Here is a 20,350-nt window from a genome sequence, read left to right on the forward strand (position 1 = left end):
TATCATTCTAACTGGACAGGTTTGCTTTAATGACGTTCAAAATAACGAAATGAAAGTTTCTATTTCAAGAAAAAAGCCCCCATCAAATAGAAACAGTGCATGGAATTATTAACTGCAACTTAAGACTGGACATCAGAGCTTAAAATGTAATTATGATTTAAAAAAGGGATTCAGTTGATGTGGATGATTAACATGATCTTTTTTTTCCATTATATTCTGCAGATTTATCAGAAATGTTCACAAATATGACACAAAGAAGACAGTCAACCACTGTATCTGTGGCAATATACAGTCACTGAAAAAATTATTAGACCAACAAAAGTCATCAGAAACAATGGTTATGCAATCAAGTACTAACTCCTGTGTGTATCATGTGACTAAAACAGACAAAAGAAAACACGGAATGTCTAAAAGCACTGTTTTTGTCAGTACAATGCCATAGCTATTGATGTAAGAACTGAAGTGATTTTGGTTATTATCAAGAAAACCACAGAAAATGGATAGATATCAGCTCTGAAATTAAACTGTTATGAGCTATTTTGTTGTTATCATTATATTTGTCCAAACAAATGTACCTTTAGTTGAACCAGGCATTAAAATGAACAAGAAATTGAAGAAAACAAGGGGTAGTCTAATAATTTTTTCTGCGACTGTAAAACATAGTGGTACTACATCAGTATAATCCCACTTTTTACTGACGTGCATATGTGTTTCAGATTGGACATTTAGGTGTCATTTAATACTTGTAATCTCACCTTTCAACAGAACTTGATGGGCTTGAAAATTCTGACTTCCAACTTCCAATAATTTACATTCAATATTTGTTCTGTCAGTATCAAGAAAAATGGTCCCAGTATTTATCATGATGGTTTTATTGCTGTGTCTTACTGCTTCCTTTTAAAGTCTTTTCTGTCAAATGCATGTGACCTAGATTTGATGTTTAGTTCTGTTACCATGGTCACCATCTCAAACTCGACACTGTAATAGAGTAGATTGCATCTGTCTCAGACATGGGGATGGATGGAAGGCAAGTGGATGGGGGATGCGGTTGCCATGGCTTTAACAAGATCCCGGTGTAAATTCAGGGGGTATAAGAGATTGTGTCACAGTGCAAGCACATGTAGGTGTCTGCTGGCTGGATGTGTGGGTGGTTCCACTCAGCTTGTTGTGAGAGACCCTGTATGTCTGTCTGTCTGTCTGTGTGTCTGTGTGTATGTGGAGGCGGAGTGACAGATGTACGTGTGTGTGTGCGTTTGTGTGTGTGAGAGGTAGAGATGAACAGACATGGTGGGAAAATGATTGGGGTAAAGGGAGACAGAATGACAAAGACGGAGTGAGTCAGGGAGTGAAAATGTATTCAGGGTGCATGATTGAGGCCATGTGTTAATTACGGCGTTTCCAGCGCCTGCACGCTCTCATCATAGCTGTTTGTCTTACCGTGGCAGGCCTGGGCCACAGATTTCCACTAAACGCAGCTTACAACTTCTGACGGGAACACAGAGATCCTTAGCCGTGGTGTTTATTTACCGAGTGGAAGTAATTGCACTACTATCACTTACATCCCAGTTAATGGAATAAGTTGCATTTGTGCGTTCCTATAAGTCTCAAACTGTCTTTACTTTCAATTCGACTACTTTGCAGCATCTTAAGTCAGCATCAAGAGGAATGAGAGGAATCCTAAATTGTGCTGGAGTTGAATATTTGCTTGTTGTGTGTACAGTGTGTGAGTACGTGGGTGTGTTTATGGGTGAGTATATGTTTTTAAAGGGTGCGTCCGTCCTACCGATAGAAATCTCTGCACACAGCTGGGAGATGTGTGTCTGTTCGGCTTCCTTCCCAGTTTAAACAGACAGTACAGCTCACAGCACAGGCTGACCCCACCACGTTATGTCTAGAAGTCAGACAGTCATGTGTGTGTCTGGCTTTGGGTGTGTGTGTGTGTGTGGGAGAACATCAGGGCTATATCATGGGCTGTTTTCCGTACTATGAACTAATGATACTGAGGCTTGTTTTTGTTTTGTTCACTCAACCCTATTACATAAGCAGTGACTGTAACTCCTCTCGGGGGTGTTGAATTGGGTGAGTAAACCATGTGTGTATCTGTGTGTAATGGGGGTACAGTGCAGCGGAAGCTAATTATTTTCAGCAGGGAAGAGCAGGAGTCGACCTTTGACTCGACATCCATCTTGATACCCCCCCCCCCCCATCAGTATACCTCCTAAGGGGAGTCGGTCGAGCATTTGCCCCAAAACAACATCCTTCCTCCTGCCGTCCCAGCCCAGAAACACACACATACACACATATGTACTGTATGCTTTAATCCTGTTGTACAGTGAAAGTGCACCCCTTCCCTCCTCCCCCTTATTGTTGTGGCCTACTTTGCTCCTACTCATGCGTGCTTAACCCTTTATTCAGCTCCGACTACCACTGTCTACCCCCTCTTGCACTTTTGCCTCCATACAGTCACGTGCTGCTGACGCTGTTACCACGGCTACAAGGGGAAGACTTGCAAGGAAAGCCCCTTCTTTGCCACTTCCCCAAAGCCCACCACTAGCAAAGTGGGGGCAGATAAGGCCACAGCCAATCCTGAGTTAAGACGAGCGCGGGAGCACCCCATGGGGTATTGGGTCCCCTCTGTGTCCGCTGGTGACCGCTGCTCTGGCATCTGTGGGGTCACAGCGGGAGCACTGCCTAAGGCTGGCCCCCACCCAAGTGGCAGTCATAACATTGGCGCTGTGTGTATTTTTGATGCTATCGTGGTGATTGGATGACGAACATCACGTCAGTAACGGCTGTATGGCTGATTGCCATGCCGTGCTTATTCCTGAAACACCCAAGTCATCCCAACGTTTAAATTACATTCACATAATTAAATAGCAAAGGTAAATTAAATTCATGAATAAATAAACTCGATGAATGCAAAAGTCTGAATGTTTAGCAATGATCACTGATGAAGAAATCATGTCCCAAAATGAAATAATAAGGTGCGATCAGCGACCACATGACGAAAAGATCCAGAGTATCTAGAGCTTAGATCACAAACAGCAGGAGGCTTTGTGGCGCCTGCTTTGACATACACGAGATTAAGAATACTTGATGACAGAACCTCATTCCACAACATGTAACTAATTGAGACTGAAATTAATTGAATGCCCCGACCTACAAATCATGTTTTCTAAACATGAGGAAGTATTATTGTTCAGACTCAGCAAAGGGCATCAGTTTATCTATTTTTATCTGACTAACAGAAGTACAAAAATTACCATTCCCACTAAAATCATGACTCCTATTACGGTTAGTCAAAATAATCCCAAAATGCAAGAACATGATATGCGTGTAAATACTCCTAAGACATAGTTTACTATGTTTCTTGAGTTACGAGGGAGATTCCGTGCTATATAAAGCTGCCTCATGCTAATGTAAAAAGCTCTGTGGGTCTATAAAAGTGTCAAACCGTGGCATGCTAAGAATGTTGTTTTTCTTTTCCTCTGTCGTCTTGTTGTTCACTGTGTTGTTGTTATTGTTTTTGTTATTGTGGGATTTCCACCCTAACCCTCCTGTGTAGCTCACCCCTTCCGCCACACATTCATGCACGCATGCACACATCCCTTCTCAGATGCCTCAGGAGAGATTTTCTTCAATGAAACGCTGCGCTGAGCTCAAGCAGGGTTACATGAGAGATCTGTGTGAGGAGTGGATGTATGCCAGACAGACAGAGAGAGGCAGGTAGAGAGCGAAAGGGTGAGGAGGGTTTGATGTGAGGCAGAGGTGAGCCCTCAGCAGAAGTTGCACCTCCAGAGCAGGAGCAACGAAGCAACGAATAGACGAGACTGAGTTAAAAGAATGAATGAACACAGACTCTGCATGCCACTCCTGAGAAGAGAGGGAGCCGTGGAGGAGATGAAGAAGAGGAGGAGGAAGACAGAAGGAGGATGAGTAAAGTAGTGGGGGGGTTGACACAACTCATGAAGCTGCTTCTACATCAGGCACTCATGTGCAAGATTGGAGTGGTTTCTACCCAGCAACTCGCCCTCTCGCCCCTCTGCGTCACACTCACACTAACACCATGACCTCCTCTTCATTGCCAGCAGACATCTCTTGCCAAATGGCAGCTCATGGTGCGAGGCAAGCACCGACTGGGGGCCGGCGGAAGGCAAGCGAGTGTGTACGAGTATTTGAGGTGGACTGAAGAGTGACTGGGTTAGCTAGGGAAGGAGGGGGGGGGGCTTGTTTTTGGCATGTTCATAGACTGTGAACTAATGAGCGCTAACGAAAAAGGAAGGTACTCATGCATATGTGAACACAGTGAAGTGTGCAACTTGCACAAATGTCTGAACACATGCATGCACACTGCGCTGGCACGTGGCAGCATTAAGTGTGTGAAGCGAATATTTTGTGCACACCGACTATAAAACACAAACACAGAAGTGGTGTGTTCAGAGGCGATGGAGTCAAGCTGTGCTCAGATTGAAGTTTTCGACAGCGGGACTCCAAACTGCAGCACTGTGACCCAGTACGAAACAAGGCCAGTGTGTTACTAGGTCTCACTCATACTGGGAAACCGTCACAGACATGCACCTTAAGACGCAGAGACACACATCCCCTCAACACCGACACACACTGAGAGACAAACATGCTGCCAGTAAAAGACATATAAAAACCGCTATAACATGCTGAAGACCTAAACTAACACGCAAAGGCACACTACAGGGCATATGGCTCATACATACTGCATAGTTTTTTCTAACCACATCGCAATCTCAGGCAGTTACTGCTTTGATGGATTAAAGTCATACACAATAACACGCACAAAAACACATTTAAGACACAAAGTTTAGGTCAGTTGTCATGCAGACGGTCTATGTTGAGATGTAAGAGGTTATGGATACTAGTTACAAATCTAAGTAATGTACTGTATGTCCCAAAAAAAATTACAAACGGACTTTCCACACTGATAACTTTCAAAATAATCAATCTAAATGTTATATCAGGCAATGAAACAATAACTTGTTCCCTACATCTTTCAGAAAACCCATTTAATTTGGTTCTGTGGTCACGGAGAAATGTGGATGTTTGTAAAGCATGTCATGGGTTCATTTCTTCCAAGTTTGGCATCCATATGAATGAAAATATTTTGCTCACAACTGACAGGGCAGGTAACAAATGAATTCAAATTCTGTGCATAACATATCAGTGGTGTGTACTCGTGTGAGGTTTTGTTGTTGAAAGATGTATTGATCTCTCAATTACCATTTTGCATTTGTTCCCTAAGAAGCTAACATCTGTTGACAAGCATTTCACTTTGATTCTTACCTATCCAATTCTCAAACTGCAAATTCAATTTGGTTGGTTAGCAATTAACTCCTGCTTAGAGAGCACTCATTGTGTTAAGGTACACTGAAACAAACAAATGAACAACTTTGTATTTGTAAGGTGTGAACACAATGGACAATGCGTCTTCTTACAAAACTTGGAGGGAAGGGACTTCTGACATGTTTTACAAAGATCCCCATTTCTCCATGACCACTGAAGCAAAATCGAATGGGGTTTTCTATAGGGGTATGTTTTGGCAAGAATCTGTCAATACCATACAAATCACAATACTAGGATCACAATACGATGTGTCGCGACATGATACTGTTAAAAAGGCAATTTTTTTTGTTTGTTTTCTTTTTTTAAAATAATTATTTCCTGGAAGAATTGAATTACTCCCGAAATATGCACAAATACTAAACACATTTTTATTGGATCACAACATCGCAATCTGATGCTATGTCACAAAATGTTCCTGTGTTAAAACTTAATTTATGTTTTACAGACATTACAGTTTAAGATCCTGCTCAAATGTTCATATTCTATTAGTTCATAACTAACATCAGAACATTATTTTTGAGCAATCCCAACAAAGGAACGAACATTTGCCTCTTAGACAGTAAAAAGTGCTTTTAGGATGATTATATAGAACTATTATTTAATAAAACAGTGTTAAATAATAATAAATAAGATATAAACAATAAAGAAAACCAAAAATTAACCTCCACAATATCTGCATTTGAGTAAATACCTAAAAATATCGATGCAGTACTTTTTAATATCGATACAGTATTGTGAAATGAAATACCGTGATATACTGCAGAACTGATATTTTCTAACACCCCTAGTTTTCTACAAGATGTAGGTAATAAGTTATAGTTTCATGCCCTGAAACTGCATTTTGATGTGGTTTAAACTGATAGTTGGTGAGATGATGTGCAAATTCAAAGAAACAACACTCATCTAGAAGGAAATGTGGAGATATTTTCTGGAAATATAGCAAAAGAAGACATCCCAGCGCAGCAAATGAGCACATAACTACTTTGTAATCGCCTACATTTCTGATTTTTGATTTGTTACATGTTACTAGTAACTATCCAAAACTGCAGATAGACAGATTCGACGGTAGTTTTCTGTAAATTTTGATCACACTTCAACAGCTCTTCTTCTGTGTGACTGCGTTTTGTGTAGGCAGCCGTGCTTCGAGCATGAAGGCAGATGATCTACCGCTGTTTTGATGTTGCTCTGCTCATGTGGGAGTCGACACAAGAGCTGCTTTTAACATCAGGAGCAAGATTCATATATTTTTGTTAACATCTTCTGCAGCAGCACACCGCATGTATGCAAAATAGATGGAGAGATAAACATACGTACACATGCCCAGTGAGGGATGGGAAGAAAAACATCTGAAAATGAAGAGAAGATACGGGGGGGAGAAATGGTAGAAGGACGCGACTAGACAGGAAAAACAAAGGGTGAGAGATACAGAGAGTGTGTGTCTCCTGAGTTTTTGCCTCTCTCTCCGTGCTGATTGGGGTCAGTACTCTGCCATTAACCAAGTGTAGACAGGGGAGGGCCAGAGCAGTCAGTCGACCCCTCCGTTTTTATAGGGCTGCCTGATAATAAGGACTGGTGCCTCAGAGGAATGCTGTTGGAGGAATGTGCTGTTAACATGTCTGTGCTCCAAACTGTGCTTTTTATGAATATGTATCTGCTTATCAAATGGAGTCTGGCACTTCTCTGAGACAATGCAGTGCTGTAGACCAGATGCAACCCCGCTTTCCCAAGTTTGAAATCTGTCAGAAACGTCTCCCCTGAGCCTCCTCAACCCGACCTCACTATCGGCTTTCCAACACAGGCAATGATGGGAAAATCCTGCACTTTTTACTTCAAGCTAGGGAGTCCTGGCAGAGGAAGCAAGTTAACCAAACACATGCGCCATCATTTCTAGCAGAGACGAGCTGAACAGACCAGCGTTCGGTCCAAGTGTTCTCAGTGAATAGCCTGAAAAATAATCAGAGGGCCACCAGAAAGGCCACCGCCGCTGGCTTTTCTGACACGTGCAGTTAAACAAAACTTAGTGGTCTCTTAACAACATTATCACATGCAGATATTTGCCCTTCTAGCAAATGTATAAATAGAGATACAGCAAGACATGCAACCAAATAAACCCTGCTGTTTATAGCCTGTATGTAAAGATAGAACTGTTAGAGGAGAAGGCGAACAGACAGAAAATAGCCACGGTTTGTGAATGGGAACGTGTCCATGTGCATCAGCTCTCTCGCACCCTCATTGATGTGCCGGTCCATAAACACTCGGCCGTGACTCAGGCTCCCTAGTGGGCCGCCGAGCAGTGGCTGATGGGTAGATGATCTGAGCCACACAGCTGCCGCCGCTCAAGGTGAGCCGCCTAGGGCGAATAAATCTGCATAGCTAATGGGCACCGGCCGCAAAGGGCCCACTTAGAACCATTACACAACGTTTGTGGTGTGTGTATATGTGTGAGTGGGAGGGATATACACAATGAGAGTTTAACGAAGAGGGAAGAGTTGGGAATGTATGACAAGGAGCAGAGGTCACATTGTTCAACATCAAGAGTTTAGGATAGTATATAATAATTTATGTGTTGTGGAATCTCTGGAAACACTTCAGAATATTTGTGCTGCTTTTTTGCTTCATATTGTCGTCATCATTCTGTTTGCTTTACAAGTGTTTTCAACACTTTATTACTGCAAATTGAAGAGAAAATGAGGTCATGGTTTGATTGTTTTCAAACTCCAAACTAGTCAGATGTTTTATGTGTCACAAATAGAGGCTGAGCTGATTTGTGGGTTTGGATGCTGACAAAAAGAGTTATTATCCTGCTCATATCACACAGTGCAGCGTTAGACACGCCCACTTGAGCATTTGGTCACTGAGTGTTTTCTCCTCCATCGGTAATCATAAACTATGTGTATTTGTATGTTTTATCACGGCAGCCACTGTATATTCCTGCGTGCTGTCAGTGATGAACGACTCTCTGAAACACCCTCTGCAAGTCAGATGAGATATCCCCAAGTGATCGATCGCTTATGCTTGTATCTTCTCCTAATATGACCGATTGCTTATTCCTTCCTAAATACCATCTTGTATCCTTTGTATCCGCTCAGGGTCGGAGTTCTGCTTCCGCAATTTCACCAGCCCCTCCGGCATGATCGAATCACCGGGATTCCCAGATAAATACCCTCATAACCTGGAGTGCTCCTACATGATCATCGCCCCGCCCCACATGGACATCACCCTCACGTTTTTGACCTTTGACCTTGAGAACGACCCCCTGCTGGTCGGAGAGGGCGACTGCAAGTACGACTGGCTGGATGTGTGGGACGGCCTGCCACAAGGTAAGACAAATGTGAATCCAGACACGCAAAGGTGTAAAGAGTACTCAGGTGTTTTACTCAATTACAAGTGTAGATACTGTGGTTCAGCCTTTATAGGGCACTCACAGAAATACTCTGAAATTCAACATTTCAACCTTAGTGCGTTACTGGAGGATATAACAAGACTTTGGGAAATTTTTCTAAATTTGTATTGCCATGTAGTAAATCGATGCTAATGAAGTTACCATATTTGGTTCCTTTCCTGTATGTAGCAAAAATAGAAAAGTAAATTTGAAAAGTTCATATAAAATAGAAGAAAAACCCATGTTAGGTGAAAGGAGCATGTATTTTTTATTTTTTTGTAATTTATTTTTTGACATTTAGTATCACACATTCATATGTACATATATCATACATCTGTTGTCTGCTCTAATTGCCAAAATAATATTTTTGTTTTGTGTCCAAACACTGAAAAGAATGAAGATTACCAAATAAAAGAAAAAGGAAAAAAATAAGGAAAAACTATGTACAAGTAGGGAGTGATTTTTTTCTGTACAACACAACCATAGGAGTATGTATTTTAGAACATTAGAACATCACTTTTGGAACATTAGACCAACGTAAATGCTGATCCAGACACCTGTCCACATCCACATTATCCCTTTGAACATCATTCCTTACATTAGTACCATTACTTCATGGTACTTAACAAAGTAGGTACACTCACTGTTCATGCAGAGGTGGACCTTACAGACCCTGTAGACCACTTTGGACCTGAGATTGTTGACTCACTGTCCTCATTGGAATTGTTGCTGTTACTGTTTTGTAATGTGTGTAGACATTACCAAAAATAGTCACTCGCCCGATAAAGGGTTAAATCATAGAATGAAGGAAAAACAATAACTTAGATTTTTTTTAATTCAATTTTTTATTCAGAACATTCTCAAAAGATATTATACAGGATATCATTGGTACAAAGTACACTGTTCTCTTTATTTTTTTTGTTAAGAAAAAACAGTATCAATAATGCTCACTGAAAGGAAGAAAGAAAGAGAAAAAGGAGTAATATAAATAAAGTAAATAAGTAAGTAAATGGATGATAATAAGCTTGCCAACCACACTTAAGACAAAGAAAATTATGCATGAATACATAGCAACTTAGATTTCAATCACCAAAAAAAGTTCCTTGATTTTTCATCTTTTTCAGTGATATTCAAATATCATCATTTATACCCTATAATTTCCTCTGGTATGGATGACTCTTCACACTTCACATAAAACAATGATAGTTTTCTACCAGTGCTCCATGAACTGACATCAGGGTGAATGCAGAGTTTTTTGAGCACTTAACTTGACCCTTTTTGGGGCAAACAAAGCTTACACTGCATAATGAAGCTGTTGTCTTTCTTGCACTTGAAGCTAAATTGGCCAAATATTTTATTCACGTCCATCCTCAGCATCAGCTGAACGTGATTGGGATTCCGATTGGTTGAGGTCTGCATTTAGGTCAGAGGTTCTTTTCTGTGACATTTCATCCTGATGGAATGAGCCACTGGCTCGGCATAGAAGATCACTTCATTTCCTGGCGCATAATAGACTTGTTTTACTCTTTAATAGCTGTAATTAAAATTTTACTCATATATAAATACCTCAAAATAAACAGACTTAAGGAAAAGTGAAATTATAGTCATTAAAAAATTACTCAAACAGTAATGAGAGGAATTACAATCCATTAGTTCTGTCCTGTACTAGGTGTAATACACAAACACACACTTCCATCGCAGTCATATTTCCACTCCTCCTCCTCCTAATCTCACATTCCCACACAGAAATTTGCATTCCAGTCTAATTTCCTCAACAGCCCTTTCAGTCTTTGATGCCAGCCGCCTTCCTTTACATTCCTTTACGTAGAGGAAACATTATTTAACACGGGGAGCCCGGAGTGCCTGGACACCCCTGAGGAGCAGCCCTTTCCCATGCCCCTCTTCCCTCCCCATAATGACACCCTTCATCACCCTCTTCCCATGCTCCCTGTCCTCCCACCTTATCACCTAGCGCTTCCTTCCTCCCCTGGGCAAGTGAGAGTGACGGCCCCTGATGAATATCTGTTTGTATCCAATAGGAGGTGCCGATTTACACCAAAGTGGCCTATCATCTGAGATCAGGAAGTGGCGATTGAACTGGGGTGGGGGTGGGGGGTCATTTTAGGATATTATCAAGGGCTTACATAGTGGCTGCCATAGGGTTATAATGTTAGTTACTGTAACCAGTTGATGAAAAGTGCTTTGAGAGTGGTGATAGCTGTACTTCTCACCTCTCTTTTTTTCCCTCCCTGCTCAATTTCTTCCCCTTTTTTTAAATGAAAAAGCAGAGAACTGAGGATTTGCTCTAATTATTCCATTTTCACTTGCTAAAAAGGGATCCGAGTGGATTTAAAATTCCAATTATAGCCTTGAATTTGGGGGCTTTGATAGCTGAAAACAATTTATACCATTCAAAGTTGAGAATTAGGAGGAAATTAAAGTGTAACCCAGTTCCAGTGAGCTGAGTCCTCGGGCATAAAAGAGGGATGGAAGACAAGACAGCAGGAAGGGTGAAGAATTTTGGTGTCTGGCAACAGAGCTACTCTTGAGACCATTGTAAATCCTCACTGGTGTGTGTATATAAATGTATGTGTGTGTTTGTCTGCAGCTGATCCCAGTGCAGCTTGCATGAAGGCAGGGATTCCAATCCCCCTGCTGGGCTCTGGCTGAGACACACATGGCAGATGGAGGGATGGACAGGGTAGAAAAGGGAAACAGAGGAATGATAGGAGGAAGAGGGATGGGGAGGGATCATGCTGCAACTCATTAGACAACACTTACTGAAACAGCGTGGCGACCACAAACCTGTCTTTGCAGGGCTTTTGTTATTTTATGTGGAAAGATCCCCAAAAATACCAAAAAAACAAAAAGAGGAACATTTTTTTCGAAATGGTAATATGTTCAACCCTGTCGCCTGGATAAAATGTACCCAGTCTTAACAGTTCGGAACCAAAATTACATTTCATACCAGTGCTACAGATCAATTTTAGAGGACTTGAAGTGTGTTATTTCTGCTAAACAAAACGCTAATCTATTTACCGTATCTGATGGCTCTGACAAGTGCACTGGTAAAAATTTTTTGTGGTTATTCTTTGGCACTAGCTACCCTTAAGAGAGACTGATGACAACAACAAAAGAATGAATACATAGTAGATTGTTGTCTTATGTTATTCACAATTATCCTACATGATACTCAAGCATATTTTATCTTCCGTACTGCCGAACTTCTGTCAGTCGGTATTCTCTAAAATATCGTGGACCACATCTTTGGAATAATCTACTTCCTGAACTTCAATCAACATCTTCTTTATCATTATTTATAAAGCATCTGAAAAGGACACTAATTTATGAAAAAATATCATTTGATTTGTATTACTATTGTTTTTACTTAGTTATATTGTATTTTTAATTCTTTTTTTTTTTTTTTTCCTGTGTAGTGTTTATTTCCGGGGAGGTATTTATGTAAGCCTTTTTTGGTTTCTATCTTCTTCTGCACAATGGTGTTCCCTGCATAAAAATAGTTTTTAAATTTTTCTCCTGCTGTTTGTGATGTGCAAATAAATAAGATTTAGAATATATATAGTCTCAATGCCTCTGAAACAAAAATACCTGTAACATGTTAAGATACAGATCATTTTCCACCAAAACTCTGCTCAGTTTTCAGTATCTGCTGGTGGGAGTTACAGAAGGACAGACTGGATTTTTAAAAAAATGTCTCAATGTATTTATATTTAAACCCAAGAACACTAAAATGCTTTTCCTGCTTAAACCAAAAAATGTATGTGAGTTGTGAAACAGAAGAAAATAGTTGCTCCCTCACTGACGTGTTAGGTTCAGATTTTACACGATTGTGGTTTGCAGAAAAATGCAAAAGCAACATTTCTTTCTGGTGAGAATGTTGAAGGTTTGTGCCTTAAGCAATAAAGACAATATTCATATGTTACAAGCATGATTTAAAAGGAATGTATATGTTAACGCATATGTAGGAATACTAGAAAGCTGATGTCAACAAAAGCCAAACCCTAAATTTGCTTTAACACCCGGACCAATGCTGCTGTGGTTTATAAATAAAAAACACACATGCCCTTTTGTGTTTTTTAGGGTCTAAAAAGCCTTTTATTGAATATCTGCTTGAAAAGCCCAAACAGCCCCAGCATAAATCACTGATTAGTGCTGCTTCCTAAAAATATGCTGTATTAAATGTCATGTCAGAGCTACTGTGCCCTGTTCAAAATTGATTTGTGTGTGCTTGTGTGTGACGGCAGTGGCTCCTCTGATTGGCCGGTATTGTGGGACAAAGATCCCTCCGGAGATCCAGTCGTCTTCCGGCCTGCTGTCCCTGTCTTTCCACACCGACATGGCCGTGGCCAAAGACGGTTTCTCCGCCCGCTACAACATGACGCACAAAGAAGTCAGCGACTGTGAGTGCGAGATAACAGTTTGAAAGACGGCGTTTGTTTACCTATTTTTATTCCCATCTCTATTTTCACCCTTTAAACAGTGTCTTCTCTATCATCTCTGCTGACACCCATCTTTCTTTCTTCATCTTTCACCTTGCGATCTTTTCAGCTTGCCTCCTTTACTGCTTTTTCAATCTCGAAGCTCTTTCTCACCCCTCTGAGCCTATTTTTCTCTCTCCTAAGAGTGCATGAGTGTTCAGAGGCAGACTCATACTGTTTTCTTTTGGAATATAAATGAACGTCACCTCAATTTACCTTTTCTCACCTGTGGGAGTGTGTTCCGCCTCCCCCTGCCCTTGCTCTGTCTGGTTTTGCCTCTACGTCTCACTCTTCAAGCACTGTACTTCTTTATCAGTCTTTCTCTCTCAGAAACTTTCCTGTCATATTTTCTCTTCAACTTTCCTCCTTTTAAGTCCACTTTAAAGCCTCCTCCACAAATGCATAGCGAACACTCTTTACCTCCACTCCTTCTTATGCATTGTCTCTCTCTCCCACCAGCGTTCCACTGTAGCATGGCGCTCGGCATGGAGTCTGGGAAGATCAGCGACGATCAGATCACCGCCTCTACGACCTTTTACGACAACCGCTGGTTACCGCGCCAGGCTCGCCTTAACAACGATGATAATGCATGGACCCCGTCAGAGGACAGCAACAAGGAGTATATCCAGGTCAGTGGTCAGGTCAGCTGTTCGCGCACTTCAGCGTAAGAGTCAGAAGTGTGCCTTCACTTCTTAAAGATCACATGCCAATTATCAGTGTGCAAACTATACGCTGGATATCACCTTTGCACTTTTTTGTGCCCAGAAACAACAGATAAAACGTGTGTAAACCACTCATTTTATCAGTTTCCTATTATTAAGAACATAACTGATCAGAAAAAGGATGAAAAGCAGTTGCTGCTCCCTGCTGTGTCTTTCAGCAGAGCGAAACGCTGTTTATTTCAGGAATAATAGCAGGAAGCTGCTGTTGGAAAATGTGTTCATTAAAAAATACTTTATTTTCAGTTTAAAGGAAAGCAAATTAATTTATAAAACAAACATTCCTTTCATCGTGGCACTAAAACCCAAATCTCATATCTATGTGCATGTCTTTAATGTCTGTTTAATTTATGAAGACCTTTGGCTTTTATAATTCTTGTTCATACCAATAATAATCATGCATCATATAACAGTGTAAGCCTAATTTTCTGCAGGATCCATGACAATGAAGAGACAGATTATACAGCAAAAACAGCATGTTGTCAATATTTCAGAGACATCCCCTTGGAATTTAAAAAAAAATCACAAATCATGTTTTTAGGGAAGTTCATGTCTTAGACAGACTCCTCTGTAATTTGCACCCTGTTTTTTTTCGTTGGAACATGTCTCTCGCTTGATTACTTTTCTGACACTCAATGCTCAGAATGATAAGAAAAAGCTTTTACTACTTTTTAACGGGTGAAATCACAGTGCGCCTTTGCAATCAGTAAGAGAAAATAGGCAATTTAGGGAGAGATCATTTTAAAAATGTCAAGTGTAACCCAACAAAATTCAAATATGCAAATTATAATACTGTCAGGTGTAAAGGTGGCCATAAAACACCCCCACACACACGTTTTGCTTGCTTGACAACGGTAAATGTAGGGAATTTGTCTTTGTGATGTCGGTGCAGCAGCATCTCCTATACAGTGAGGACATACAGCAGGACACACAGGCTGAAAGGAAATGGAGAACTGTGAACTGATGATAAGGAAGTGCTTCTGCGCTCTCAATCTTTCCTGTCTTGAACACACGCAGGCCCACGCGAACGCATGCATACAGAGGCGCACACACAAGCGCAGAGACGAGCGTAGAGAAGCTCTTGATTGATGAAGGTGCTCTTCAGGAATGCATCCGAACACTGTGCCATTGATCTCTGCCTTCAGCCTTTCTCCCCTCACACACACACACACACACACACCTACACACACACACACACACACACACACATACACACGTGACAATGCACAAATACCAGGATGTACCCATAACTGCAGAAGCATCCTCAGCAGTCGGCCGCAGTTGGTGTCCATCCCCTACTGTCTGCGTGACAGGGACACGCATCATCTGGTCCGTCTCTGTTATCCGCATCAGCCACAACTATTATTTAAAGTAGAAGGATAATAATAAATAAAATCACAGCTTTAATTAATTTCTCTCGTGCTTCTTTTGCAGGTTGACCTCCACTTCCTGAAGGTTTTGACAGGCATCGCCACACAGGGGGCCGTTTCGAAAGAGACGCAGAAGTCCTATTTCGTCACAACCTTCAAACTGGAGGTCAGCACCAATGGGGAGGACTGGATGGTCTACCGGCACGGCAAGAACCACAAGGTAGGGTTTGTTTTTTTCTGTACAGACAATGTACGTTTATCCTGTTGAGTAAAATAACCTAAACAATGTGGGCTCACACCACATACATATATATATAAATACATGTATGACATAATTTGTGAATAAATGAAGTAACTTTCAGAATAAACAGGTTAGGATTGGGTATAGGGTTTAAGCTTTGGGCAATAAAATCATTTTTGATTACACTTTAGAAAACATTGTGGTTTGATATAGATATTACACAATAAACATACTTTGAGCCATTTTCATCATATCTTTTATAACTTTTACCGTCAGCATCAAAACCTAAGTATAGAAATTATTAAAAACAAAACATCAAAGATAAGAGACTGTAAGAAACAAATGAAAAAAATATGAAAGATTTGATTTTTTTATACATATTCATGGTCTGCAAAAACATAGAATGGTGAAATTTAGTGTACGATATACAAAGACAATGAAAAAAAGGCCTCACAACATTAAAAATCTCACATCCTGCTACCAGGATTTTAAGTCTACTTTCAAGCTTCCCCCTCCTTTTCTCTAACCTTTACACTTCCATCACTACATGTTCTCCAACAACGGAGCCTGTTGTGCATCACGGAGCCATGTCAATGGATGCAACATTCCTGAAGGAGTGTTTCTTTGCTTCCCTGATGTTTATGAGTCATGACCCGAGTCATGAAGTAAAGAGAGAGAGAGGGAATGAGAAGGAGGAAGAGATAGAGAGGAGGAAGGAGGGGAAGCTGACAAACAAGAACAATAGAGTCCTCTATATGCCCTTATCTCAAACTGCTATTCATCATCTTTCACACACACACATGCACACACACCTAAAACCAGACAAGTCACACCAGGTACGGACCAAGCAAGTTTGTGTTTATAGGTGTGTTATTGTCTGATTTCAGTTGTGATTGGAGCTTCTGTATCTGTGTTGCGTTGTTGGTGTGTCAGGTGGGAGGATGCTTGCTCCGAACCAGGAAGTACAGCTCAGGTTGTTGTTGTTATTGTTGTTATGCTACGACCTACAGTAAGCCTGTCTCCAGGGGATTCGAACTACGTCCCCCATATCTGGGTTAAGGTCACTGTGGATTTCAAGCAGGAAAATAGAGAGTGGCAAGGGGGGTGGGGTTTGTCGAGGTTGCGTTAATCCACATCCACTGGGGGCACCCTCCTGTGTATGCAAGTGATTGGTTTGGGTGGGGCCAGTGGGGGGTATTTGATGCAGAGATTATTGAGTGAAATGTGGATTTGCCTTAAAAAGTCAACATCTGTGCAATTTATTAGAACCCCCCTGGTACCCATCACTCCTTTCGCATACACACACACATAAATCCGCACACCCCTCCTTTAAATAACCTCTGGCTGATCCCTCTGTCTGGAGGTCTGTGCATGTGAGTGCATATGTATATGATGTGTGCCTGTCTGTCTGTTCCATGTAATCTGAGTCCTCTAATCTGTCTGAGCAGAAAACTGTTCAGACAACACTTTCAGACATGGGCTCAGACAGATGCATCAACACGCATCTGGGAGATATAGCGGTTGTAGTTTAAGTGGTTGCCTGGAAAAAATTAAGTTAGTTTTTTCAGCGAAGAGTTTAGTGATAAAAGACAATATATGTTGTAGTAAGGCTTGGATACCTGGATGTAAATACTGAAAAAAAATCATTAGACCACCCCTTGTTTTCTTCAATTTCTTGTTCATTTTAATGCCTGGTACAACTAAAAATACATTTGTTTGGACAAATATAATGATAACAACAAAAATAGCTCATAACAGTTTAATTTAAGAGCTGATATCTATCTATTTTCCGTGGTTTTCTTGATAATAACCAAAATCACTTCAGTTCTTACATCAATAGCTATGGTACTGTACTGACAAAAACAGTGCTTTTAGGCATTCCGTGTTTTCTTTTGTCTGTTTTAGTCACATGATACACACAAGAGTTAGTACTTGATTGCATAACTATTCTTTTTGGTGACTTTTGATGGTCTTATAATTTTTTCCGTGACTGTAGGTGATGAATGGATTGACACTAGAGGATGCTGTGAGAAAATGCAATCATATTCTTGAGCAAATGAACACATGAATATGAATATTATAATGCTTTTCTACAGTTAGATCCTCCTCAATCTTATACAATGAACCTTTAAAGACTATTTTAGTCAATTTTCTGGCTTTTATTTGACAGTGGAAAGTAGCAGTTGAGATAAAATGTTACAAAGACAGGAAGGGAATGACAGCAAATAGTTGAGTCGACTCACTGCTCAGGACATTTGCGCCCAAGATGTGTGATTTCTTTTTTCTCACCACGGCACCGTTTATTATATCTTACTTCTCTATAATAAAAAAGCACAGCATCTTAGACTACATTGTTTCTCTTTCACACCATAGATGGTGACAGATGGGCAGCACTTTTTAATTCACTTTTGACAAATCGCACCAAAGAACATTACGCTGGCTCTTGAGCCTGACTTTAACCCATAAAGAACCAGTGTTACTTTTGCGGCACTTCGCAAATATTTTTTTCTTTGGATTTCACCTTTCTTAAATGGTTTATCACCATTTTTAAAAATGATGTTATCCTCTGTATTTTGCGTTTTTTCAATGAAAATCATGTATTTTTCTGTATTGAATTTATTGATCATGTAGATGTTCATAAAAACTGAGATTAAAGTTGAGGGTTATTGTATCAGAAACAATGCATTACCAGTCAAAATTTTGGTCTCGTTATTTTTATGACTATTTACATTGTAGATTCTCACTAAAGGCATCAAACTATGAATGAACACATATGTAATTATGTAGTTAAAAAAGTGTGAAATAACTCAAGGCATGTTTTATATTTTAGATTCTTCAAAATAGCCACGTTTTGCTTTTATTCCTGCTTTCTACATTCTTGTCATTCTCTCAATGAGCTTCATGAGGTAGTCACCTGAAATGTCCTTTCATTACTGATTTATCACCATTTATTATATTTGTATTTTGTGTTATTTCAGTGAAAATCAGGTATTTTCCCATATTTAATTTGCTGAAAGTTCCGATAAAAGTTGATTGTTATAATATCACAAACAGAGAAAACTAAAGAAAAAGTGACTTTTTCAGCAAAGATATCAATAACTGAACATAAAAACAAGTGTCTCCATCCACTGTCATTGATTCAACTTCATGGGTTTTACTGGTGAATCAATGTTGTAGAAGATGACTGTTTCCATGGTAACTACGGAGCCTCTGAACATCCAAATGGGTCATATCTGATGACCATGAAAAGAAGACAAACTGTATTTTACACCAATTATTTACATGTATCGATGGGATTAATGGTTCAGAAGTTACCAACTATTTTAGATCAGTAGATGGTTTTGGTCACTAGTTGCTGTTTGGGTCTTTATGGGTTAAAATGTTCAGATTTCCAAAGTTCACTGTACTCCACATCCAGGTCCTCCTGTGGTCTCCATGGGCAGGAACCGAATCTTCCGTGACTGCTAATCCACCAGTCATGTCGTACAAACTCCCAGTTAGCCCATCCTAAGCCCCCCAAAGAGCCCTTAAGTGGTTGAAGCTCAATTCTCATCAGGGGGTCTTGTAGTGACTGGGATTTAGTTCTTCTAATTGTCATTTAACAGTGAGCTTGAAGCTAATGTGGCTTTGGATGAGTGTTCTGGTGTGTGCTGGTACTATTAAAGATGTGTGTTTTTGTGGAAGGTTGAGCCACGAGTGTGCACGTGCATCAGATATGAATCATCATGAATAAAAGGATCGGCTTGGCAGTTCTTACCTCACTGTGTTTGTTATTAGGAGTGAACGCGGTGCCATTTCTTGTCAAGATATGTGTCCTTATTTGCTATGTTAACAAAGACGGAAGGATTTAATGCCAATAAAGATTTGACAGAAATGGAAGCAGAAGAAAGGAAGGCATTGTGGGGATTTTTTTTTTTTTTTTTTGAGGGGGGAAGTAAAAAAACACCACCCACACTGCAGATTGCAATCACCTCAGTCACACCGGCGAAACACGCTTTGTGTGAATTTTCGGCTCATTTTCTGGATGCCAACACATTTTCAGTTTGACACCCATGTGACTTGTTAATTCTAAGTCACACTCATCACATATGCACCTCATTACTTGATGAGATGCGAACACACTTAGGGATTGCATATCTGTCACACACACACACACACATACACACACTCAGACATAGATGCAAGTTCACAGTGATTTTTTTGTAACATACACACATGTGCACCCAGACAAATTAAAATTAAACACACATACTGTCATCTTTCTGTGAGGAAAATCCCATCAGCCCCAGTGCTAACCAAGCATTGTGTTAGAGTGGAGCATCACACACACACACACACACACACACACACACACACACACACACACTGTAGAGACTAACCTGGGAGAGAAATAAAACAGCCCACGCAGCATTTCAGCCTGCTCCTCCATCACACTGTGTCACACACCCACATAGACACACATCATCTTTCCTTTTCACTTAATTAATCTTTGAGCTTATATATATATATATATATATATATATATATATATATATATATATATATATATAAGAATACAAACACACACTGTTTCTGCATATACACACATACATCCCATCATAACCAGGTCAGACAAACTGTTAACACAGGTACAAAGTGCGAGACTTGACATAAGGTGGTGTAAGGATCACTGCCTTAGCCTTAGTGCACGCACACACACACACACACACACACACACACATACACACACACTCTGCTTGCCCCTCATAGAGCCAGTAGTGGAGGGC

At 40.4% G+C, this 20,350-nt stretch overlaps 1 protein-coding gene across 4 annotated transcripts in view; it reads left to right on the forward strand.

The window, feature by feature from the left end:
* nrp2a (neuropilin 2a) overlaps positions 1-20,350 on the forward strand; it is a 95,010-nt gene that overhangs the window by 31,735 nt on the left and 42,925 nt on the right. For all 4 annotated transcript variants that reach the window (XM_030155969.1, XM_030155987.1, XM_030155978.1 and 1 more), the window contains exons 4-7: positions 8,463-8,693; positions 13,021-13,176; positions 13,714-13,883; positions 15,408-15,563. In XM_030155969.1, coding sequence (XP_030011829.1) covers positions 8,463-8,693; positions 13,021-13,176; positions 13,714-13,883; positions 15,408-15,563 — 713 coding nt within the window. The remainder of the gene's footprint in view (positions 1-8,462; positions 8,694-13,020; positions 13,177-13,713; positions 13,884-15,407; positions 15,564-20,350) is intronic.

This window comes from Sphaeramia orbicularis, chromosome 2 (assembly GCF_902148855.1).
Source record: "Sphaeramia orbicularis chromosome 2, fSphaOr1.1, whole genome shotgun sequence".
NCBI classification, from domain to species: Eukaryota; Metazoa; Chordata; class Actinopteri; order Kurtiformes; family Apogonidae; genus Sphaeramia; species Sphaeramia orbicularis.